The sequence below is a fragment of the Mchenga conophoros genome, linkage group LG13, assembly GCF_057382185.1.
Source record: "Mchenga conophoros isolate Kocher_MC1m ecotype Shallow Benthic linkage group LG13, M_conophoros_male_GT1.1, whole genome shotgun sequence".
Taxonomy (NCBI): domain Eukaryota; kingdom Metazoa; phylum Chordata; class Actinopteri; order Cichliformes; family Cichlidae; genus Mchenga; species Mchenga conophoros.
The window spans coordinates 7,323,207-7,349,102 of NC_140538.1; the positions used below are offsets into that span (position 1 = coordinate 7,323,207).

General features: G+C 37.6%; 1 protein-coding gene across 3 annotated transcripts in view; it reads left to right on the forward strand.

Moving 5' to 3' along the window:
* Positions 1–17,880, forward strand: part of cdh5 (cadherin 5) — a 69,133-nt gene extending 51,253 nt beyond the window's left edge. For all 3 annotated transcript variants that reach the window (XM_085296215.1, XM_085296214.1, XM_085296216.1), the window contains 6 exons: positions 363–472; positions 1,256–1,358; positions 6,548–6,678; positions 6,876–6,990; positions 11,387–11,519; positions 12,536–17,880. In XM_085296215.1, coding sequence (XP_085152341.1) covers positions 363–472; positions 1,256–1,358; positions 6,548–6,678; positions 6,876–6,990; positions 11,387–11,519; positions 12,536–12,920 — 977 coding nt within the window. In that variant the 3' untranslated portion in view covers positions 12,921–17,880. The remainder of the gene's footprint in view (positions 1–362; positions 473–1,255; positions 1,359–6,547; positions 6,679–6,875; positions 6,991–11,386; positions 11,520–12,535) is intronic.
* Positions 17,881–25,896: the final 8,016 nt, after the last annotated feature.

Below are 25,896 nucleotides of genomic sequence, written 5' to 3' on the forward strand. Positions count from 1 at the left end.
AGTTACTTGACCTTTAATCTAGTCCTTCAGTGACAGAGATATACACACTAATCTCCAGCATAGTTAGTCACTGTTACATTGGCGCATCAAGGTAAATGACAACTAAATCCTTAGTTTAAGAACTTTTATATTTCATTTCTATGTGGCTTCAGTATTTTAAGATAAATGACACAAAGTGTTGCAGAAACAAAAAGTGCAGTTGTTTCCACATTTGCATCTCCTCCGCAAATACTGAATGAGACTAAATTATACTATCACTACTGAATGCCCTCTTGAATCTCTGTTTGCAGCTTTTGTGCATTTATTTGGACTATTTTCATTGTTAGACGTGTCATTAATGTGATGTTTTCTTTCCTCTCTAGGTTTAGAGTCAGTTGTAAAAGTTAATATTAATGTTCAGGATGTGAATGACAATGAACCTGAACTCAGAGCTGACGACATCTATATATGTGAGAACGACGAGTCTAATACGGTAAGAGGTGATCGTTTTTATATCTATACTATTTATAGATTTTAATTATATTTTTTAATTTATATAGTACCAAATCACACAAAAACATTAGCCTCAAGTGGCTTTATACTATAAGGTAAAGACTCTAAATATTCAGGAAAATCCCACAACAATCAAATTATCTGCTATGAGCAAGCACTTTGTGATGGCGGGAAGGAAAAACTCCCTTTTAACAGGAAGAAATCTTCTGCTGACCCAGGTTCGGGGAAAGGCAGCCATCTGCTGTGTCAGGTTAGGAGAAAACATGAGGAGAAGCTTGTTTCTTATTATTAGAGGATGCATCTTAATGGAAACTAAACGCCAACAGATCATGCTGAATTGTTGTTGATGTGTCTTCTGAATTAAAACTCACGTGAAGCCAAGCATGTGATGAGCTGGGGTAATGAATGCATTTTACATAAAAGCCTAAACGCATATTTAACTGTCTGTCTCCTCAATAACGGAGCCTGGGAAGCTACAATAGGTTTCTCCATTATTTACAGTTAAGTTTTTATTTGATTTTTTTTCCAATTGTGACTTTAATATACATAATCTGAAATTTGGATCCCAACCTAAAATGGTGTTTTTGCCACGTGCCATGTACATGGCAGTCGATGACTCAATGATTCACATGCATGCCATACATGTCTGCATAAATCAGTGCATATATAATTTACATATATGGACTGCACACATTGACTGCAGAAATGTGCAGTCAATGTGCAGAAAGGTTAATTTTAGAGTCATTTTTTGGTCTTTCCTCAGATAATTGGAACCTTGACTGCCACAGATAAAGATGATCAGCCAGTTGCCTTCACTTTCAGTCTGGCGAGTGAGAATTCCAACTTCTCCATCAGAAACTATGGCAGTAAGTCCTTCTGTGTACTGAACATTTATTTACTTTTCTTTTCTTGCTTGTTGCTTTAAATGGTGCTCTGAGCAAGCACTAGCCTTGGAACTTGTTGCTATGCAACAACTGGAATTCTATGTGAAGCCCAATGTTCTGTTTTTGAAATGTAAAATTATTTTAACTTCCAAAAACATCCTCCAGTTCTTTAAGCCAGACGGGAGATTTTGAGAGCCTGTCTGGGACCATAAGTACTATCTAAAATGCACAACAAAGACTGGAAATAATGAGAGCTATCAGTTCGATGGGCTTGAAGATAACTCCCTCTGTGTTGTAACCTTGTCACAGCTGATGATGTTCAATGAGCATAGTAACACAAAGTGGTGCTGTTGAGAGGTCTATAATACATTCAAGGACGGAAAAAAGAGAAACTACATCAAGTGGACAATTACTAACTATGGAAACTGTAGAAAGAGGTCCTGGGCTCAAGTTCAGTGGCTGGCTAGGGTCTTTTTTGTGTGGAGTTTGCATGATCTCCTTGTGCCTACTTGGGTTCTCACCAGGTACGGCAAAACACATTCATATTAGCAAGTGGTTAATTTAAATAGGGTGTGCGTGTGAGTTGTTTGCTTCTATATGATCCCCCTGTGACAGACTGGTGATATATATTTTATGGGCCTGGTTTACTAATAACTTGTAGCACTGCAAACTGGGTTTTGGCATAAAAAAATTACTTTGGGTATTTACCAAGAGAACAGTGACAAAATTTCTCAGTGGGAGTTCCTTTCTCAATGTGCAAAATATAACGATAAGAATATCTAAATTAGACATGCTAACTGATTTACAGGTTTAGTGCTAATTGTGATGCTAATTGTGATTACATTTAATTTAGAAAAAAAAAAGCACGTCTTATGTTTTGCACATGAAGATGAACTGTCTACGCCTGTGCTTAAAAAACAGTGAAACTGCTAAAGGTCACATGTAAAACTGACCAGTATTGTTAGTATTTTAGGATGGATTGTGCTGACATGCTACTTTGCTCATTTAATTTAGTATATCTATATCATGCTTTAGTTTTTCTCATTAAATGAGGAGTAATTAACACATTGGAATATATTAGGGATGAACAAAGAATTTTAATCAGAGAAAACTTATTAATATTAACACACACAATACTAAAACCTCTGTAACTAATGTCTTCAAAGTAGTCAAAGGATTCAAAGGCATGATGGTTGTTTGATTCTCATTCATTAAATGATGCAAGTGGTCTTTTTCAGGATGTAGTATGTCTGTAGACACTAAAATGAACCAGCTAGTTGGAGCCAGCATGCAGACATCTCATTTTGATTATTCCATATGCAAAGAGCTCAAAGAGTGAATAGTACTGATGTCATTTGGGGAAAAATATGTAGGTGTACTGTATATTTACAAATGAAAAAGGTTTAGCTTGAATTAACTGATGTGACATATGAAGAGGTATGATCCTGAGAGAAATTTTTTGGTATCAGCTTTAGGGGAGAGGTCATTCAATATAGGATACATAACAGCAGAAGTAAAAGTGCATTCATGATTTTTATCATCATATTCAGTTATTATCCATGACAGCCAGAGGGAAATTCATACCAACTGTTGCAGTCAGAAATAAAAAATATATATAAGTAAATGAAAGCCTAAGGTAATCAGATGAAACATTTAGGTAAGGTGTTAGTATTTAATCTATCTAATCTGAAACCTGAACCATATTGAAGATAAACAGAAAAATGATGTGAATTTTACTCAACAAATTCCACTCGTGCACGTGCCCAGAGGGGTTGACTTGTTGAACTGAAGGAGGAAAGAAAGACAGAGTAGTGCAAAAGCAAGGAAAAATTAGGCTTAGGTGCAAGAAAAGATTTTAAAAAAGGCAAGAAGTTCAGAACTAAGAGGAGAGCAGGAGGAACTGAATCAAAAGAGACTTACAAGCAGTAAAAGAAAAAAAGAAAATGAAGATAAAACTGAAATGGATGCTTTACGTAAGGCAAAGATTAAAGAAGGAAAGGAAAAATAGAAAATCCAAGACAACTAAATGGAGAATAACAGTCTCGAGGCAGACTGAAGAAACGGTGGACCAACAAAATCAAGGAAGACATTAAGTCTGTCAATGCATCACCCGAGGACCCCTTGGACAGAACCAAATGGAGAAACCTTTGCCGAAGAGCGGACCCTGCACTAGCGGGAACAACGCCAGGGTGAAGAAGGAGAATAACAGTAGATGAGAACCTGAGATAAAAGAGGACTAAAACTAATGAAGAGGGAGGAAAAGCAGTGCCTTGAGAGGGGAGGAGAAGAAAGAAGAGCATGGGATGAAAAATGAAATAAGGACACTTGCAGAACAAAGTAGCAAGAGAAGATGAGGACATGAAAGAACATTAGAAACACCACATTTTAAGAGCAGTGGTTAAAAAGGTGAAGAGGAAACAGGGATGCAAGAAAGGTGGGACAGAGAAAAGGAGAGAAGAGAGAAGAAGGTAGCTGTTTGATAAAGTGCTGGTTGTCAGTGCAAACCGATGTTTTCCTCTGTGGCTCAAGACTGTGCCCCCCAAAACCCATCTGACAACACCTCACACCACTTAACACACAAACTAAAACATGGCCTAGAGACACAAACACACACATACACAACAAGAGCTGCAAAGTGAAGGCTTTTGAAATATTCATCGACTACCAGCTCTTTAAAACTTGCAAAAAACAACCTTCATTATGGGATTCACAAAGAATCTCACACTCCAACAGTCAATGTAGCTGCACAGTGAAGTGACAGGACTCCATGTTCCGACCACATGACTACATGAAGCTTAGCCCATTAATGCTGGACAGACAAAAGGGAAGGAGAGGTAGGAAAACAAGGAAACAAAATAAGAAAAGATGAATAGGATGCCGGAAGAAAAATATGTAAATAGAAAAAGAAAGAGAAAGAGAGGATAGTGAGAAATATCCAGAGAGAGAGGAAAGAGATTAAATCAAACAAAAACGGAGCAGGAGACGAGACGGAGAGGAGGGATGAGATGAAGGGCGGACAGAAGCTGTTTCATCTTTTATTCGGTTAGTTAAGGATTCATTTACAACCATATCCTTCCACACATACCTTTGCAGATGTTGTCATACAGGCTTTATCTGGTTTATCTTGGTTATTGAGATAGTAAACTTAGTTAAGCACCTTATATGCAGAACCTTGTTCATCCCTATGTCCTGTGACTGGGAATAGAGTCAAAATTATGTGGAAGACTCTGTGTATATAGACTAGTCTCATTCATGTTCGTGCTTTTGTCTCATCATTTAGTTTAGTTCATCGTGCAGAGAAATCAGAATTCAGAAGATAAAGAATGTATTTGTAGTGAAGATAAATGGTTAAAAACAATAGAAATTGCAGTGCTTCTCAAGCATGTTTTTTTTTTTTTTTGATGTTTGGTTTTTTGTTTTGTTATCATGTACTTTTTTCTCTTTGAAATGAGCTCCACTGTCCTGCATGTTATGTGCTCTTGGCCTTTTGGGATAATACACACAAGTGTGTCTCTGTAACCTCTGCATATTTTAAAGATCAATGCAAAAAGGTGGTTGGATACCACCAGAGTGTCATCACTGTTTATTTCCCATACAGCATTGAGGAATTGTTACAGAACTGAATCTTCTCCTGTATTCATTATTGCTGCTTTTCCCATATACACGGACACTTGAAATACCTGCAGCACAGTTTTAGAGTTTATATACTCATTTGTGTTCATGAGCATTCTTTCAACTGCAAATTCAAAGAGCAACAATATCACATATCCTTCATGAAGAGTTTAAAAACAATAAATAAATAATTAAATTGTGGTGCAGGTATTTAATATATTTTCATTTCCAAGGTAGAAATGATTGGGTGTTCAACACACAATGGAACAAATACTTGACTAGATCTTTTCAGTAAACATTCTCAGTATTCCCCTATATAAATCACACAAGACAGTGTGACCTGATTTTCGCTGGAAATACTTGTACATGAAAAAGAATTGCAACACTTTAAAGGACTTTAAGTGTAAGAACACACTTTGACTCTGTGCAAGTGTTTGTGAAAATGCTTTCAGGCAGGAAGTTATTCATGCTGGTGAAAAATCAGGGCTTCTGTTAAACACTCTGGATTTGAACTTCAAGTCCAAATGTCAAAAATCGCAAAGTTGTTTTTGTTTGAACTTGAACTTAAACCAAAGCTACTGAATGTGTTTCTTTATTTGAGAGTATTCAGAAGGGTCCTTCCTGCCATTGTGTTCTCTGAAATTCCTCTAGTGGTGGGATATTGTGGAGGAAAGCGTTTGGCAGGAAATTTCTGCCTGCCAGGAGTTTGACTAATGACTGTATTGTTGCTCAGGTCTATGAAAAGGACATCGATGTAATCTACTCAACAAGTTTCTTTTAACTAAAACTGCAATTCAGTTCAGTTCTTTTTTCATAGCTTTTTTAATAACGTCACAATAACAGTAATCTCAAGGTGCCTTTTTTTATTGTAACTGAAGATCATACATTATTACAACAAGTCAATATGGCAGTTACTCTTGTTGAATGGGAGTGAGAAGGTAAACCTCTGTCTTAACACTGGGGGTTCCCATGTGCCAGGAAATGGGGGGTGAGGGGCAAGAAAAGCAGAAAAGAATCGATGGAGAGGCATCAAAATGTAAACGACGGCAATGAGATGACCAAAGTTTTCTGTATCAGACTTTGTCTGGTCACTGATAGACCAAATTACATACAGAGTAGTCTGTAATGAAGAGATATTTCCAATGACAACAACATTCTTCTGCAAAGGAGAGTGATCTATGTTAATACATTTGTTCTGCCACTTCATTTAAAAACCGCCTTGGCTCCTTGTAGGATTTGCTTTTGCAGATTTTTTATGTTCTGTGATTATTTATGATCCTAATTGACTCCAATCTGAAATGCATCAAAGCCGTAACCACAAATGATCTCTCTGCCTTTATTTAGTCACTCTCTCCTCGCTGTCTTATCTCAAATCTAGTCTTATCTGTTCAGCATGACTCACATAAATAGACTTTGTAGACTGAGCAGGTGAGCATTAGTTTTGCTTTAGTGAAACGAGGTGATGGGTGAGGCAAATTAAGGGAAATTTGTGAAGCAAAGGTGGTGTGATATTTTGTACTTAACTTACTATGTGTATTTTCTTGTATCTCTTTGTATAGATGGCACAGCAGCTCTCATTGTGAAACAGGGCCCGTTCAGCCTGGATGACCCCAAGAATTACAAGGTGGATATAAGGGTCAGTGACGGAGGACATCCCTCCAAGAGCAGCGTCTCCACAGTATCAGTTGGGGTATGCATTTTTTGTGTGTGTGATATTGAAAGCTGCTTGAGATTATTTTAGCACTGATAATTTTAAATAATTGTAAAGATGAAATGTCTTGTCTCTGTAAACCCAGTTTTAATGCAGTAAATATGTAGCTTCAATGAATGTTCAGTAAATGGACATTCAGGCAAGGTACTGACCGACTGATTGGTAATATGTTGTAGATATGTCAGTGTGATCCCAACCGGAATCGTACTTATTGCAAACCTGAGGCTCGGAGAATGGGAGTCAGTGTTCATGCCCTGACAGCCATTTTGCTTTGCATACTGACAATTCTCGGTAAGTTATTTTTTACTTTTTTGTTATACTACTTGTTTTTTCTACCTTGTTTCATTGTTATGACTTTTAGAGCCACCTTAAAGGGTTAACCTTGAGATTTTTAATGCTATAGTCTGTATACAGGCTTTTTTAAGAGTATTAATGTTTATAAGAAAATTATTTTTTAGCTGCATAAAATCTGAACCTCAATGATGTCACAGATGACTAGAAGTTGTGCGGGTATGGAGTTAATAAAAAGCAATGATGTCTGTTCTCTGCTCATCTTTGCTTGAGGCCAAAAGAAACCCGAACAGATATCTGACAGATCTATCAGTGGTTGAGTTGCATTCTGGGTATTGTAGGTGTCAGATTTTGACAGGAAGAAAGCATAATAATATATATGGTTTTTCAGCATCCTTTTTTAGACCGTCCATCATGAATATGATGTGAAAATGAAGTTTTAAGTTGTTATGATATTAGGTAATAGATCCTGATTTGGTTGCATGTGAACTTGCTTGAGTAACTATCTCTATATTGTTTTAAGTTTATTTATGCTTGTCTGTGTTAGAATATATAGAAAGGTGAAAACACATCATTCCCAGCATATTTGCATTTATGCTGAAAGTATGGGAAATGCATTGAAATATTTATTGCATTTTTTTGCATTCGTATTGTAGAATCTGTCCAAGTTACACATAATGGCATGTGCAATATCAGTGCACATAATGATGGGATTATAATGCAACAGGAAAATCCATATATCCAAATGACAAGTTTTTTCTTAAGACTATAGCTTTTCACCTTTAATACCAGAGGACCTGCTTAATGTCATCTTCTGTCTTACAATAGTAATTATTTTTGGCTTTTTCCAACATTTGACTATTTTCCAAAAAAGATGTTTTCCTGTTTTTCTTGGAATAACAAAGCCAATAAACATTCAGAAACAAAACCATTTTCATTTTGCAGAATCGTTTAATTTCTGAACTCGGTCTGGCTCGTGAAATGCAAAAGCTTTTTGACTGATTTCAAAGCTAGAAATTTATCTTACCTAAAAATCTATTTTTCCACTGTTCTCCAGTGGTCAGATGTGTTTTCTCACCCTCAGAGACTCACTGAAGTGTACTCCAGGGTGTGAGTCTTGTGGTGTAGTGGTTAACACTTTCACCTTATGTGTGAAAGATCTCTGGTTTGAGACCAGGAGGAAACACAAAAATTGCTCAAAGGGGTCACATGCTTGGAAAAATGTGCCAAATAAACTAATGAGAGAGCAGCTGAAAAAACTCAAACATAATATGGGTATGGATGAAGCAAAGCACACCCAAGGGGATCTGGAAGTGAAAAAAGAGATACAACTTTCAAACAGAAAGGGCAATGAAACATTTTAACCCACTGTGTAGACAGCCATGTTTATGCCTGGAATAGAGATTGGATAAAAAAAAATGTTGTTGTTGGAAGTAGGAAAAGTTTTAAAAATGAACAATAGGACTTGAAAAAAATTCTAAACAACAGGGAAAAAACAACATTTTCACTCGCCTTGTTTTGGGTTGTTTGCATTTACACACAACAAATAATAAACAAGCTTTTGTGAAATATTTGAAGATTGAATCAAAGATCGATGCCTAAATGTTTAGACAGACAGTAATGTAAAAATAGTACTTTTCTTCGTTCTTCTTTAACTTTATTACCGGTAAGCAGAGAACTTCTGTATATATTGTTATTCTCTGAGAGAAATTCATGAAGACAGCATCAGTGATAGATGCAAAAAGCCAGTGCTGAGTGATCGGGACACGTGCACAGATTCACTTGCCCTTGCTTTGCGATAAATAAGATTTGTGTTTTGCGGGGAACGTTTTCCCCTTCTGGTGTTGTTGGTTTTATGAATAATGCAGCGGCGGATGTGAAAATAATGCCTGTAGTTGTGCACTCAATATTCTCTTTGATACCTTCGCCCCCTGCCTTTTTTGTATTTCTTTGGGAAAAAGAGACAGTTGTCATGTTGGATGAGAGGCACACTGGAGATACTTGGCCAAACAAGAGGGATGTGGAATGAGATGTACTGAAGAAGGAAGGAAAAAAGAAGAGGAACTTTAAGATAAGGGGGGATGGAGGCAAAGTGACACGTGGAAAAAAGTGTATATCAAGACTTAGATATTGGATGTGGAGAGTGGTGAAACAGGCGGACAGATGTAAGACGGTGAATTGAGATGGAATGAGACCGGCTGAGTGACAGAGAGACAGAAAGAGGTTAAAGAAGAGAGACATGGAAGAGGAGAATTGTGGGAAAAGCAGCAGAAGAATAGGAGTGGTAATGAGGGGAGTTTATCAGTTCTTTAGGTGGCGTCTGCTTATCAAGCACCACCAAACACTCAACCTATTAACTATTAATACACTCCTTCACTATCGGGCCTTTTCCCCTTCATTTTTTCCCTTCATCTCCCCCTTCCTCTGTTTCTTTCCCTGTGGGTCTCTCTGTCTCCCTAACTTCCCCCTTCTATCTCTCCTTCTCTTTATCAAACAGCCCCAACACAGGCTAGATTAACTATTTAATGCACTTGTCATTATCTGTCAGGGCCCAAAGCAATTTAGCGTGCTCCCCATTCACAGGCACATTTTCTCACATGAAGCCGGGTTTGACACACGAAAAGACATTTTTTCACAGTCCTTCTTCTCTAAAGAAAGGGCTTCTTTTTCCCCCCCTCTCTTTTCTTGTCCCTCTAAGTCTGATATCTCCAGAGCTTATTAAACTGCAGAGCATGTGTTGTAAAAGATTAATCTGTTGGTTTCCCATGCAAACTTAAATTAGTCCCACTCACCCTCAACTAAAAGGCATGGCTAATGCTGCCCGTCCGCTGAGAGAGAAAGAGGTTCATATCGGGACCGAGGCTTGGGGCCTAATCTAATGTCAAATGTATCCTTCCTTCTCTCCTTGTCGCTCTCTTTCTCTCCTGATTTCCTCACCCCTAAGTCGCCAGTTTCTTCCACTTCCTCCTCCCCTCAATCAGTACCCTCCCCCCTTTTTGTTTTCTTCTTTTTTCTCTTGCTTCCTTCTCCTCTGTACTCTGTGCCCACTGACATGCAGCGTGTAATCAAAAACTTTACTGAGCTTCTTTTACCCTACTTTTTATCAAGTTTGGCCTTTTGAACCCACTTTAATGTCATCATAATGTTGTGTACAAGTCAATTCGTTTAATTTTAGAGTAAGCCTGGTTGTTCTGGAAACAATTACAGTTATAGCTTCAGTTTATGAATGATCAGACCGGCTCTAGTGTAACAGCCTGCAGATAAAATCATAAGGGGATTATCGTAAGGGGCTGCCCATCATTCTCTCTGAGATTGTTTTACACACAATAGCAAAGAGCTATTTCATGCAGACTATGAAGTCGAGCTCAGCTGTTATCCTTCTACACATCCAATTGGTTGATATCTAATCAAGTGCATAGCTGCTTCAACCTGCCCACAGTTGCTCTACATGTTTAAGCCACTTTGCAACCCACCTCCCTCACAGCTGGGTTCCTGTGTGGAAATAAAAGACATTTATGAATAACAGCATACTTGTTCATAGCTGCTTACTACAGGAACACAGATTGATTGATGTTCCAGTGGAATTTTTAAAGTTACTAATGTCACAGTTCGAGTCAGATTATACTTTCATATAATCTATAATCTTGCACGTATAATTAGGTTTAGAGTTAGGCCTTGTTCTGCTAGAATATTTTGCCCTGTGCACAGCATGCTACCTCGATTGTTTTTGAGACAGACATAATTAAAAGTCTCAAGTCTGATAATTGTCTTTGTTTCTTGAACTGAAACAAATGTTTTTTCTTTATTGATTTTGTGATTTAAGACTCCCATTGTTACACCCCCTCCCCCCGTTTCTCTCTTTCACAATTGTTTATTTCATCGTCATCTGCTTCTCTTTCCTTTCCTTCTCAACACCCCTGCACGTTGTTTTCTCACACTCATTTCCACTTCCCTCGTTGTGTTTACTGAAATTCCCTTCCTGTCTTTTATGCTCCCCTTTCTTGTCTTTCTTTGTGCAGTTACTCTGTGCATGTCTCTGGCTGGGTAGATTCACTTAAGGTTTTCACGCTTGGGGCGAACGTCTCAGATACCTTAAACCATCTATTCCTCATTTTCTCTCCTTCGTCACTGCACTGCTCTCTAGTCTCATTCCCTTGTCAGTGCTCTACTTTTCTCACTTGTTTCCTGGCCCCATTCTTATTCTGCTTTGGTTGTGAGTCTCTATCATGATTTCACAGTCATAGAGCCATTGGTCTGAAAGGATAAATGATTAAATGCAGTCTGTCTTTTTGTTTTACTCTTGATGTCTTCATTTTCTACCAACAGCAGTTTTGATTCGCTGTGCTGGATGTCAGCCGAGTAGATTCTAAACACACGTTTCTTTTCTGCTTTTAAGTCATAGTGATCCTGTTCGCGATGAGGAAACGCTACCAGAAGGATTCTCTGGCCAATATGAAAAACAGCGGAGAGATTCATGAGCAGCTGGTCACATACGATGAGGAGGGAGGAGGAGAGATGGACACTAATGGGTATGCAGATGAAAAGAAGCACTGCTATACACTTTTAAACTGACAACTTGAATATAACTGAAATGAGCTGACATGGTTTATCAGCAGCCCCCCTTTTTTGCAGACTTACATTTGATTCTATTTTCTTTATAATCCTCTCAAAGGAAAGATTTTTGACCTCTGAATGAAACAACAAAACCCAAGAATTTATAAAGTCTTGACAAAGAATGACAGAAAATCCATTTTAAGTAAAAATGTAAAATAAATGTTGCTTCTTACTCACACTTTCAGCAATGCCAGTGAGGCCATTAATGCTCTTTTTTATGTCATTAATTTCTCTTTTGTGGCTGCCATGCATAAAAAAACAGCTCACAAAAACTGAAGGGAGCTTTAATTATTTAAATGTAGGATTGAAACTGTCTACTGGAACATAGACAGCTTTTTAAACATTTAAACATTCCTCTTTACCTTATACTGTTTATGTTTCTATTGCTTACATCCTGATATTCATATTTTTAAAATAAATGAAACAGATATATTCAACGTTTCTTATGCTTTTTTATGGTTTATTTGCATAATCTTTTTATTATTATAAAATCCTTGACAACAAATAATAAAGTGTGCTACCTCCTATATCTCCATTTATTTGCACTTTAATCGTATCATCTTTTATGTATCTACTGACTTAGTTTCACCTAATCTAAATCGAAATATCACTAGAGATCCACATAATTCAGGTAAACTATCCATATTAAATGTACCAGAACTCACTGTTTGCCGATAAAAGCCACAAACGCAAGTTAATATAAGAATATCTAAGTTGCAGAGTAGCCAAGACATTACATTACTATTGGTGACTTTCTAAAATATATTTAAAAAGACAAAAAGATCAAATATAACTTGATAGTTGAGCTGTAGCATTAAGCATTCTGTAATAAATATGTCAGTGGACATATTTAAATGTCCGTACCCAGAAAATCTCTGTGATGAAGAAATGTGATCAGCAAATTTACTCACTCTATCCTCTTTTCTTTTAGCTATGATGTCTCAATCCTCACTTCCGCTTGCCATGACGGTTCCCTGCTTCGCCACCAAGATCACCGTCCCCACCCCTCACTCTACGCCATGGTCCAGAAACCCCCCCACCACACTCAGCCCACCGCATGTAAGGGCGACATGGCAGCGATGATTGAGGTAAAGAAAGACGAAGCTGATCACGACCGAGATGGATTCCCTTATGACACTCTCCACATCTACGGCTACGAGGGACCCGAGTCTTTAGCCGGAAGTCTCAGCTCTCTGGGAAGTTCCTCTACTGGTTCGAACTTGGATTATGACTTTCTCAACGATTGGGGCCCGAGGTTCAGGACCCTGGCAGAGCTCTATGGTGTAGATGGCCCAGATTACTACCATCAGTACTGATACCACATACCACCACATAATGACAAATCATACACATACATAACAAACATACAGCTTGATACAGTAATCAGAAAGAGCCATAGCAATACACTCACATACTGACCAGAAGCATGCAGGAAATATACACATTCACACAGAAACAGACCTACAGTAGATAACCGTGTTCTTGAGAGACTTCTCCAGCTCCTCAAAACAAAATCAGGGAGCTCCTTTTTATCCAGTAACAATGACTAACTTCTGTTATGATGTGTAATTCAGTGAATCCATTAGTGTGTTGTGCCTCTGTCTGTTCACTCCCAGTCAAAAGAAAAGAAAAGAAAAAGCTTCATCAAAATCCTGGAAGCTCCATGAAGTTGAGTCAAGGAGGCTCTTTTTTTTTCCTGTTTCCAGTGAAATATTGGAAAAATTTTAAAGGAACAGAACACCAGGACATCTTTGATAGAAATAATAGAAATAGTGGCTTCATACATTTGCAAGAGGACTGATTATTTGGTGACAATACGAGATCCACACCATGAGGATTTTCCTTTACAGCAGTGTTGTGAGTTTTACACGGTAACCCTTTTATTCTGAAAAAGGTCTAAGCAGGTGAAGCCAGTTGGGTTGGTTATGGATGGGTATGGATAATCCAGTCCCTTTCAGTGATGTTACTCAATTACTTAATTTCTTTTGCATTTAATAATTTTGCAGCAGCATTTTGAAATATGATTTTTCCCCCTGTGGTGACTTTGGCAAAAGACACAGACTATTGAAGATGAAAAGTTTATAACGATTCATTTTGTATCCCCTAAAATAAGCATTAACCTTCCCCATCATATTGGCCTGTTAATGTATGATTAACTGAATTCATATATTTAAATCCTTATATCCTGTTTAACATTAAAATGTATTGCTAATATAATATTGCAGACTCTGAAGATTAGTTCATTTTGCTACAAAGAGAATTAAAGGAATCGTAATAATTCAATCCAACAGGGGCTGCAAAATGCTGCGTGTGAAAGCAACTCACTGCTGATCTTTTTTTCCCCCTTCGTTCTTTTTTTCTGTCTCTTTTGGTATACGGCGTGTGATCTCTTCTAACTTTGATGTGTGGGGTTTTTTTTTATAAATTTGACAAAAGGGACACGAACACTGGGAGAACGAGGTGATTTTATTTTTGATCTGTAGTTGATGATTTGATTTGTAAATATGATTGCTTGAGGGGGTTACTGTACTGGGAAACTCTGAGCAGCCACGCGAGTTTAAGCTCAAAGGGGTTTGAAGTGTTTGATCACAGCAAGATGCCAGTTATGTTTTCTTCATCTGAAATACTAGAAGAGACCGTCTCTGAGGAAAGTTCAGCTCTGTAAAGTCTACTTTGTTCATCAGAGCGTCAAGTCCGATGGGTTATTTTGTGACGTGTCCATTGAGTTCGTGATTTTTCTGAGGTCCAGACATGACATCAGGTGTCTGAACAGTAGTCAACAGAATTCAAAAGAAGCATCAGAAGTCCCTGATTTTTTTTTTGCTGTTTTTTAAGGTGAAAACCTTAAAAAAACTTTCCCGCTTTGTGTTCCTGAAACCAACCCTCTGATATGAATAAGGTCATTTTCCGAGTAAGTCATTTTGCCCATTTTCTCAGTTATCTTCTGCTCTGAAAAGAGAAAAGACAATCGACAGACAGAAAGGAAATGACGCTACTGCTTCTCAGACAGAATTACAGCATGTTCCGAGGGTTTATTTGACAGAACCCATCATCACAGTTATTGTTGAGATGAAAGCCTAATTCTCAGAGGCCTACTGGAACAAAAGTAATTCAGACAACTCAGGAAGCACAGAGCTGGAAAAGCAGCTAGTTGGGCAGCCACAATGACTCTGAGGTGGCTTGAATAACTTTAACCTCTAAACCTTCTTGGCTGCTATCAGATCATAAAACTTGAGATGAAAAATACCCCAAACTTTTTGATAGTCTAGATGGTTACTTAATATAGCTACTAAAAGTTAGGTAATAGTTTCTCCTAATAGTTGTGTAGGATTATTTCTACCTTGAATTTTAGCATTACATAGTAAGGATATTCTACTTAGCAACGGATACGGCGCTCCTTGGCGTCAAATTGAAGTTTTGTCTATAAAATGTCAATAAATATGAGAAATACCCACAAGAGCTTCTCAAAAACCAAAGTAGCTCCTTTTTTCCTTTCCAGATATGCTGGATATTTGGCCTGCCCCGTCTCTTAAGTAATCAGGAACAACCAATCGCAAGGCCGCACTCGGTAGCGTTTAAACAATAATCACAGATCTTTTAGATTATTGCACGAACAAATGCCCAGGAAATAAACCATTGTTTCTGCATTCATTCATAAAGCACCACGAAGGTAGAAGGTCACCATTGTCTGTGATTATTGTGACATCTGTGAATCTAGTACCAATTGTTGCTGATAGTACCACCCTACTGAACACACACACAGCGTAGTGTGTTTCTTTTTTCTTTTTTAAAAAAAGTAATTTCATTTCAGTTTATTTAACCTACTATTCAGTCCCAGGAATCGGAGTTGAACTTGTTCCCTTAAAACTCAGTCCTGCTTGGAATGCCTTTTGATAAACAGTGAGACAATAGCTGGAAGTCCTCTCAACGCCTTCCTGTTGGGGTTTAAATATATATATATATATACACTTAGCCAGTTCCTTCTCCTCAGTCTTAGCTTTGCTCTCCTTGTTTGCCTCACCATATCTCCTCGGCGCTGTCTTTTTCTCCGTCGTCTAATCAGTGAGACCAAACAGTGGACTCAACTTCCTGTCCATCTGGGAGGTTGTGCCCGCCTCTTCCTGTCTGTGTTATCTTTCTCCTGGGCCAACACATTGTGCTCACTTCCTGCAAGTCCAGCCTGAGAAATGGGCTTGAAGAGGAAGAGGGAGCGAGGCAAGGAGCCGCATGGGACGAGGTTGGGGGTTAAGAAGAAAGAAAGATGAAAAGAACAATGCAGAGCAATGATTAGTTTTCCAGCTGAACAGAAACACCTCAGAGCAAAGATGTGTTTTTTTTGACCTGTACAATTTGCCATCCTCATGAAAGAAGGCTGATCCCACCAGTAAATATTACGTTTATTTAAAAAAAACAAAAACAAACAAACACAGTCTCAGTTTTGTGGCTTCAAAATGGCAGGAATGGAATCTTAAGTACTCTTACCTTCAGTTTATTTCTCCTCATTGTTTTTAGGCATTGCACTCAAGATCTTGGTCAAAAGCAACCCACTGTTTTGTAAGTGTAAAAAAACCTTCAAATATCTCTTAAAAATTCTGGCACAACAAGCACCACTGCTAAAAAAAAAAACATTTCTAGAATCTAAGAATCTTAGCTAGTTTTATAATCCATGTCCTTGCTCGGTGAACAAACAATGGCTCATTTTTCTGTCTGACATCTTTGTTTGAGTCAAAGAATGGAAACAAACTTTGTAAACTTTGGTTCAATTTTGCTTCATTGTGCAGTGAAAGAAAAACTTTTTGTCTTGTTATTTCAAGCTATTTCGTGGCTCTAAAAGTAACAGTAATCTTTTTTATGTGTGTGTGCGTGTGTGTATGTTCACTATTATTGTAATCATGGCTGTTATTTAAAAGGTGTTCCCATGAAAAAGAAAAACTTCATTGTTAAAAACCAGCAGGCTGTAGCAGAGACAGGTGCTCCATTATCTACTTTCCTAAAAGCAACAAGTGCTGGCTGTACTTAGGTGAGAAAAGCTGGCACATTATTCGAGGCAGATGGACATTCGCTAGCAATTTTGGCCAGCAGTATTTTCAACTTGTTAAGCTCGTTCCAAAACGATATAAAATGTAGCACATACATTTTTATGACAAAAATCCATTAATAGAATACATCAATCATTAAACACTTCCAAAACATGGACCATATAGTCAGACATGGCGTAATATTTTCCAGAGCGTGTCATATTTCTTTTTTCTTTTTTCTGCCAGGACCAAGACTTGGACATATTGGTTTAGACTAACATGTTTCTTCCAATCCATCATGCCCAGCATGCTTTCATTTTTAGGAATTTTCTTGAGCTCTTCACCCGCTTCTCCACACTTATTCATCAGATTTTGCAACTTCCAACATTTTCCAAGTATTACAATAACACGCTACGGGACAATGACAGCCATACGAGTACCATAATTAATTTGATATGTTGGTTATCAGTGGTTGTGGGAGGACATTTACCTCCCCTGCTGAAGGAGTCACATTGGAAGCAGTGAAAATTAAACCTCTCAGGGTGGGATCCCAACACAAAAAAGTTCTTCACATGAACGTGAAGAAACAAAAATATGTAGTGTGGTTTAAAAGACAACATTTAAGTGTTTTTCTTCTGTTTCTGTCTAATGTTTCAACAAGGGATTTTATTTTGAAATGTATATAGAAAAAATGTGCCTAATAGGGATCTTTCTCTGGCCTCACCTTGTTTATTTTTTTCTTATTGTTGCTATTATTTTTGCCTAAATAACTGTATTTAAAGGATTATAAACTTGACACTCTCTTTTTTTAATTGCTGTATAAAGGAAAACTAGATTCAGTTTCAGCACATGAAAGAAAATAGTGTTTGATGCATGAATGAGTCCTCGAGTGAATATGTAACTTTCTGCTTGTGTGTCCACTTTTGTGTGTGTGTGTGTGCGTGTGTGTGTGTGCAAGGGTGCTTGTGATCGTACCATGACTGTACCCATGTAGATATACACACAAATGAGTATCAGACCAGTTAAAAAAAACAAAAAAGGGAAAGAAACCACATTTCTCTTGTGTGAAAACATTAAGGTCTGCAAGGGAGCGACATGTGCCTTTACTCTTTAAAAAAAAAACATGTAAAGAAAAAGAAAAATGCTTTTTTTTGATGGTGAACACGATGTTTTCTATAGTGTTTTATGGTGTACAGCAACTACTTTTTATTACATGAATTTTTGTAAGTGTAGAAGAATAAAAATCCACTCAAATATGTTTTGTTTATCTGGTGATTTTTACTGACACTTTGGGACAGAAGAAAATATTTCACCAAATGAACTATAAAATGTTAAATGGACTGGTTTATGTACAGCACATTTCTGCTCTGCTTGAGCTTTACACAACATGTTTCATTCGCCCATTCAGAGAAGCACTTTTTTTTCTACACCTAAGGGTAGATCAAACATTCACACTTGGGTGCTTGAGAAGCAACTTGGGTTAAGCATCTTGCCTGAGGATAGTATGATAGGTGAATGGAGCAGCCAAGGGTCAAACCACCAACCTTCCAATTAGTAGATGAGCTGCTCTACCTCCTGAGCTACAGCCAAGACATCTGTGCTGAATAAATGTGGATGTACTAGCTCACCGGTTTATTTTTATACTAAAAAGTATTCAAGTAAGCTCTTACAACCATTTCAAATTGCATCAGCTTGTAAATTCCACTATCTGATGATATGATACATGATGCCAATAAGTGGCTGCCTCCAGTTTTGAGCCACCCCAGATGACTTCAAGTAGCCAGAGGTTCTTGTATTTTTAAGTGGTCTTCAGCAATAGTCCTCCACATAGATTTTCTGAAGGTCTTTGGCTGCTTTTTAATTCTTTTTCAACCCAGGCCATTTTCAGAGGAATGATTTTGTTTGTTTGCTTTTTGGTGTGTTTGTTAATCTATTTAACTGACCTATGAATCGGTCAAGCATAAAAAAGCACCTAACTCAACAAGTGGTGTACCTACACATAACAAACAACTTAGCAAAGAAAAAATATTGTAAATTGTATCTTTAGGTATTTTATTAGCAGCCTGTCGCAAAAATACATAATTTTTTCTGATTTCTTCAGCCAAATCAATGAATATAATATCCCAGAGAGCTATTAGCTGCAAACTTGGCAAATCTCAGCAAGGTGTCAAGGGTGTCCTTAAAAATGTAATGAAACTGGACAAGTGAAGGGCAAAAGAAAAAAAAAAAGAAGACTATCTACAGCAGATGAACATGTGAAAGTCATTTCCTTAAGAAACTTTTCAGCATGACAGTGATGCCAAGAAAACTGCTAATACAGTAAAAGCATACCTGGACAGAAAAACACACTTTGAATAACCTCTCCAGCGCCCAGAACTCAACATTATTGAAGTATTGTGGGATCTTGACAGAACTAAAGGCACTCTAATTCCTTTTTATTTATACGTCGCCAAATTACAAAAACTGTTGCCTCAAGGTGCTTTATATTGTAAAGTAAAGACCCTACAATAATACAGAGGAAACAGAGAAATTCAGCCAGCAACCAAAGAAGAGCTTTCGAATGTCCTTCAAGAAGCCTGGAGAACTATTACTATTAAGAGTACTTAAAGAAATTGGAAGAGGACTTGACTTGAGTTCAGACTCTACTGAAGAATAAAGGTGCTGATAATAAATATTGACTTTTAAGTTTGTTGGAACTGTACAAATTCTGTTTTTGCCTCATATAGTGTATTTCCATGTGTGTTTGCACATTATTGAATAGATAGCTGCACATATTTACCATTTTGCAAGCAGAATATAAAGAAATGAGGAGTGACTTAAGACTTTTCTAGAGCACTTTATACTGGAAGGCTTACAATACAGCTGGAAAGAACATTTAAAAAACTACATATTGAAAATATTTAATGCTCCACAGAGTAATAGCAATCCCTGAGATTATAGTATATGCATATATGTGAAGGACTGATAATAAAAATTTGATGGGCTAAAAACAACTCAATGGGGTGTTTTCATTCAACACAAAGCTTTTTTTGTTTACATAATCAACCAAACTTAATCACAAGATCCTTAATGGCCAGATACTGTTCAACAAATTAATATGATAGGGGTGAGAATTCTTAAACATCTAACTAATCTTCAAGTTTTTTTAAGGTTTTACTCAGTATCAAAAGTGCCTGTGACTCATGTAAGAAATCCAAGAGAAAAGGAGGCGAACATGAACAATATTTTCTGTCACATCACTCTGTTGAAGAACAACAAGAAACAAAGAAAAAGAACAGCAGGTACCATATGTGGTGTGTCTGCCTTTTCATGACAAAAACACACCTAAGTCTCATGCAAAGAAAAAGTGGAATTTACCGGGATAACCCACTAAATGTTTTTTTGTCAGGTTTAAAGTGTCAACATGGGTCTGAAAAACCAAAATACTAGCAAGTTCTCTAACACGGTGAGACCAGCTCTGTTCCTTTGTGTAAAATGATCCAGCATGTCAAAGATTACACATTGTGGGGCCGTGTGAGGAAAAGCTCTGATCTCCCTCCCTTAATCCTTGACAAGCGATCAGATGTCAGTTGGAGGATATCCTGTGTTTTTCTCCTTTTTTAACATGAGTGTAAATTCACCTCAGGATCGTGCAGTTTTATTGTTGTAGGGCCTGTAGTGGATTTGTGTGTCAGACCTCCATATGTGATCATGTCCATATGCGACGTGACTCATTCTACATGTCCACGGGGTTAAAACAGAGAAACAGACACAGACGTGAATAAGAAGGAAATACCAGAGTGACATCCGCTCTTTTGGGACTTCTTGGGAGCCACACACACACACACACACACACACAGATTTAAGACAGAGTTAAGACTTCGAGAGTGGAAATTTTGTGATCTTGATCTAGCTGATAAATTATGCTATAAATTAGGACCAGTGTTCTTACACCCTCAGGCTTTACTCGGTGCAGTATTACTGGCCTTATATCGACCTACAAGCTAATACCTGTATATATTTATAAACCTTTTCACAAGTCTTTTGATGTTAACATCAGAATACATAATTAGCCTTACAAAATAATTCATATGCATATTAAAAAATACTGATTATCCTACACTCTATACCACCCTACTTTTACCATTGCTTCTGAGAACCAGCAGTCATTAGTGGTTGTCAGCATCTGAATGAACAACATATTTTTCCCATTAGAACACTCTGGTTTAAAGACTTTGTATGTTTAAACAATGAACTTCTCATTAGCTCTACCTAGAGAGCACAATGACTTTACGACCCTCAAGCCCTGCACATTTATTAGCATTCAAGCTTTCATATTTTCTCACATTTACAATTACACCCTAATTCAGTCTAATAAGAAAGTGGGATGCTTTTAAATAGCTTTTACTGTGATTTTTGAGATGCACAGACACCAGTCTGTCATCAGTTATTCAGGCAAGCAGCATAGCTGGGAGATGTGACAGATGTCTGCATGAAGAAGAGAGACTGAAAAGGAAAGAAAATGTTGAATGAGAGAGGAGAGAGACATACTTCCATCCCATCTCTACTTGTGTCTCAGCCTCATCTCAACTTTGGTCCATTTGTGGTGAGGATCGGACAGGACTAGCCGGCAGCCACGTGCTAAACGTTGTGCTACGGTCAAACTACAAAAATCAGACTATTAAAGTGAGGCATGCTTATACTTGAAAAAGATTACATGGAGACTGCAAATGGATAATCCTTTGAAGCCTGATCAAAGAAAGTCTGAATTTTGAAGTGGGGTGCAGTATGTGTTTACATGCAAAAGGAGTTGATACGGGTAGCTGTTTACATGACTCCAGCATGTAATCCAGTTAGAGAGCGCTCTGTCTTGTCAAGAGCGGCTGTTGTTGTTTGTTGGCATAAAAAAATAGCACAGATGAATGTGAGAGAGTGGCACAGGTATCTGTAAGGGAAACGTTTTAAGTGCTCACACTGCTTCAGATTATTTTGGTTAAGGTATATGATATGCGTAGGTTTTTAGGCATGATATTTCCTTCTGATATTCTATATTTGCAGCCTTATTTCAAGATTTCAACAAGAGCTAACAATCTACCCTTACATTATCCTTCAGATTGTAGGTCTAATAGTTTACACAGAGTATTGTTAGTGTAAGAAGAAACATTTATATTTTAGACCCTTTAGATTTACCCTTTAGACATTCATTATAGATGCTAGATGAAAGTTAAAGAATATTTCAAACTGTCAAAACTGTGATCTCAGATCTAAAATGACTCAGCAGAAAATAATGGAAAAGAAATGCACAAATGTCTTCAATTTTCCAACTCATGTGCAGCCAAGAGAAAATGTCTATGATGCAACCAAAGAATGTTTTCATTTAGAAGTCATTTAAAAGAAACTTTCAAAGAAATGTTGCATAAAGAGGGTGACATTAAAAAAAACTATTTTTAAATGAATAAATCTAAATGTTGTGCCTTCCACAAAGTCATGCACCTGTGCCTAATTACATGTGCACTGTGGTATTTTGGATCTGAAACACTTTGATCTTACAGTAAAAAGAAGTCAATATAAATGTCAATGGGCTTTAACAGGGAGCAATCTTTCGAAAATGGATTTTCTTTCTGTCCAATCAAACATGAAGAATTTCTTCCATTGTCACAGATAAACTGATGTTTTTTATAAAGCCTTCCAACTCGTCTTCTCGCCAAGCTCTTTCGATAAAATCTCGTAAATAAAACGGTCTGTCTCTGTTGTTATTGCAGAAGGAGAAAAATGTTTTCTTTTGCTTGTCTGTGCAAATATTTCAGTGTGGTGTAACACAAACATCTACAGACTAAACATTGACATACAAAGGTTCTGGCCTCGTGTTGTGCATGAGGATTTGCAATTGGGTTGCTTTTGTTTTCATGTCCTCTGACGGTCTGTAAAGCAGATGTGCTGTTGTCTTTGTAATGGGAAGAAATAAAGCTGTGGCATGTAGATAAATAGGTAGATCATGGAATTGCCAGATGTAAAGGTTCAATGTGTAAGTCATGGCAGAGCAGATTACTGAAATTTACCAGTACCCCTCCCAAATGTATGCCCATTGGCAGCAGTCCTAGCCCTCATTCCTGGTTTAAAAAGCACTGCAGTCAACCATCACAAAAGCAGAGCTGCATCAAACATCCCAATGACACACTGACAAATAAACCCAAGTTCAAAACAGCCCTACAAAAACAGGAGCACAAACGCAGACACTGCCCATGTCTAAAAGCTCATATTTGTTGGAACCACAGACATGCCGTGGTTCCCTGTTTGACTAAAGAAAAGACACACGAGGCATTTTCTAGTGAAAAATGCACTACGAGATGTTTCTCCACACAACAAGGAGACCTGTTTGACTAACATCCTGCCTGTGAACAATAAACGCTTCACAATGTGAAGAAAAAGATATTCTTTTTCCTTCCATCCTCTCCATGCTCAACACTCTTTGTTTTCTCCATATCCTGTTAAGGAGCCTTGGAACAGCTGGTACTGCTGAATCAAAGGCGATTTTAAATGATGTCAAAATATTGCACCAATGATGACAGCGCAAATAATGAAAGCACTAAAAAAGTTCAGCTTTATCTTAACTATTGATTAATTATGCATGAAATATAAATTTCAGATATGATGGAAATGTGCATTGATGTACAGGGAGAAAAGCACTGCATACATACTTTTTTGGTTAGGAGTGAACATTGTAGCAGGGGTGCAGTTGTCACAGGTTTGTATCTTTGATACTGTTAATGTGCACTCAAAATGAGATGCAGTATTTACCAGCAAAGGGGAAACAGCACTACCTGAGCAGACAGCTAGCTCTATAAGAAAACTGGAAGTGCGCTGTCTCCACACTGTGGTTCAAACCGTTAAATACATCCTTCCATGGTTTTCCTAGACATTTGGTTCATTTTGTTAAGAAGATGAGTAAGACATAATAGTACTTTTCAATCCGTTACTTAAAGATATCCTGATTACGATATGAAACAGGATTTTCCTTTCAAGAAAAGGATTATTTAAAAGCACCACAAAATGAGACACTCACTTTATGTAAATAAATCTAAAGAAAATTTCCATATTATAATCACATTATATCTCCGAACTAAATGTTGTTTATGGGATTTTGTTGTTTAGGTATAACAGAAAAGAGTTATACAGCAAACCGGTCATGTCTAACGTCAAAAGAACAAAATGCAACCACAGAAAACGGAGCAGTCAAAAGGAGCAGTCAAAGCCCGAGTCCAGGTTTCAGAGTCAAAAACAGACAGATGGTCACTTAGATGCAGCAGCATGAAGGTCAAAATGCAACCTGGTAAGTGGAGAGTGGGGAACTATGTTCTGAGGGATCACCAAAACGAGGAAGTGGACGCAGGTGAGCTGACTGAAGGGGATTAGAACCAGGTGCGATGGGTTCGTGCAGACAGGTGACTAGTAGAAAACAATGGAAGACTGAGGACATCTGGTGGGTGGATAGTGTGATGCACGATGTTGTGGCCAATAACGGCAAACCCCAAGGCAGAATTATGACAAATAGACAACAAGAAGAATGAAATTTGGTGCCAGTTGAGACCATAAGGTTGGTGAATCTACAACAACATTATAAAAACAGTCCTTGATTACAGCAAATATTGTAGGGAAAAGTGCTACTTATTATTGTTTTGGAAATTATGTGAGATGAGATTTACTGTAAGAACTCTCAGGAGACTCAGACGTCTTACTCATAAAAATGTAAATAAGGAAAATAGATTAAAAGCGAATGTTAAAATACTTGTTGTGAAGAGCCTCAGTTCTGAAGCTTCTTTCTCGAACAGATCATATTTACGGTCAATCTGAATTTCTCACTGTCTTTCAAGACATGTTTGAATCAACTTTCTGAACATCTACATGCTTCTAACCCCAGTCATTAAAAACACTAATCCCATTTCACATTAAAAGATTAATCAGAGATGACATTACATCAGTTTGACACCTCCACTGTCTCACCAAAATAGGCATTATTTTAATAGAAAATCCTTCACAATATCCTTTTTTATGGTCTGATCAAGTTTTTTAATAGAATTTTCTATTTTGTTTGTTTGTTTTTGTTTCCATTTTATTTTCTATTCTGATATATAATTATTACAGCAATGCAAAGGTCTACCGTGACAGTGCAGCCTTGCTCAAACAGAAAAGTCAGTCGCATATGCCTGTAAATTAACCAGCAAAAATCAAATTCACCTGTGGGGATTCAGTATTACACCTAAGCATTAGCATGCTGCTGTAACAGCCTGCACTGTTTTGGGAAGACTTTCTACAGGATTTTAGAACATGGCTGAAGGGATTTCCATTCAGCCACAACGGCATTAATGAGGTCTGGCAACTGATGTTGGGTGATAAGGCCTGGCTAACAGTTGGGGATGCAGTTAAGCCCAACAGTATTGGATGAGGTCTAGGTTAAGGCTCTGTGCCCTGGCTGCCTGTTTTTCCATATTGAACTGGGAACATCATTTTCATTTTTTTCATGGGTTTGTGCAAAATGATGCTGCTAACATAGATGTATTTGAAAAACACATGCATGCTATACTTTAGCTTTCTTCACTACAAACACAGAAGCTGCCCAAGGGAATGCACAGTCTGACCTCAAGATCTGTGATAAAGAAGCTCCCGTTACATCTCGGACTGAAGTAGAAACCTCCAGGCTGCAAGCTTTAAACACACTATGACATTTGCTGGATTTGTAATATTGATCGTTTCTTGGTGTGCAGGAGGTCCTGGGGGTTTAAATACAGGACAGGCCCCCATTTGTCAAAAACTAGCTTTGGGAAAGTGGCCAGCTGGAAATGGCAAGGGATGTAGTTTAGTTTTAATAAATGTATTTTATTAAACTTTAAAATATATATATATATGGGAAAGTCAGTAATTTCAGCAAGGCAGTGAGTGATTGTGAGCCATATGAGTTGCCAGGTTGTTCAAAGTGCAAACGCAGAAGCCTAATAGCAGGTTAACTAGCGGGGCATCATTTATAGGCTGGATGGTCCAGGTGAGAAACATTAACTAATAACCTTAGAGTAATAGAGTAACCTCCATCAAACCTCCAAGATTAACCGAGTGTGGACCACTGCGTGTTAGGGCATCATTAAAATATTAGCGTTCAAACTTTTTTTTAATGGTTTCAACAGTTCGCTTTCAGTTACTGATTTTTTCATACATCCTAAATTAAATGCTATCCTAAATGTATCGGAGCGTAACTGCGCTTTGTTTTTGGTGAGGGATTTCCTGGCTGCCTGTCTTACTATTG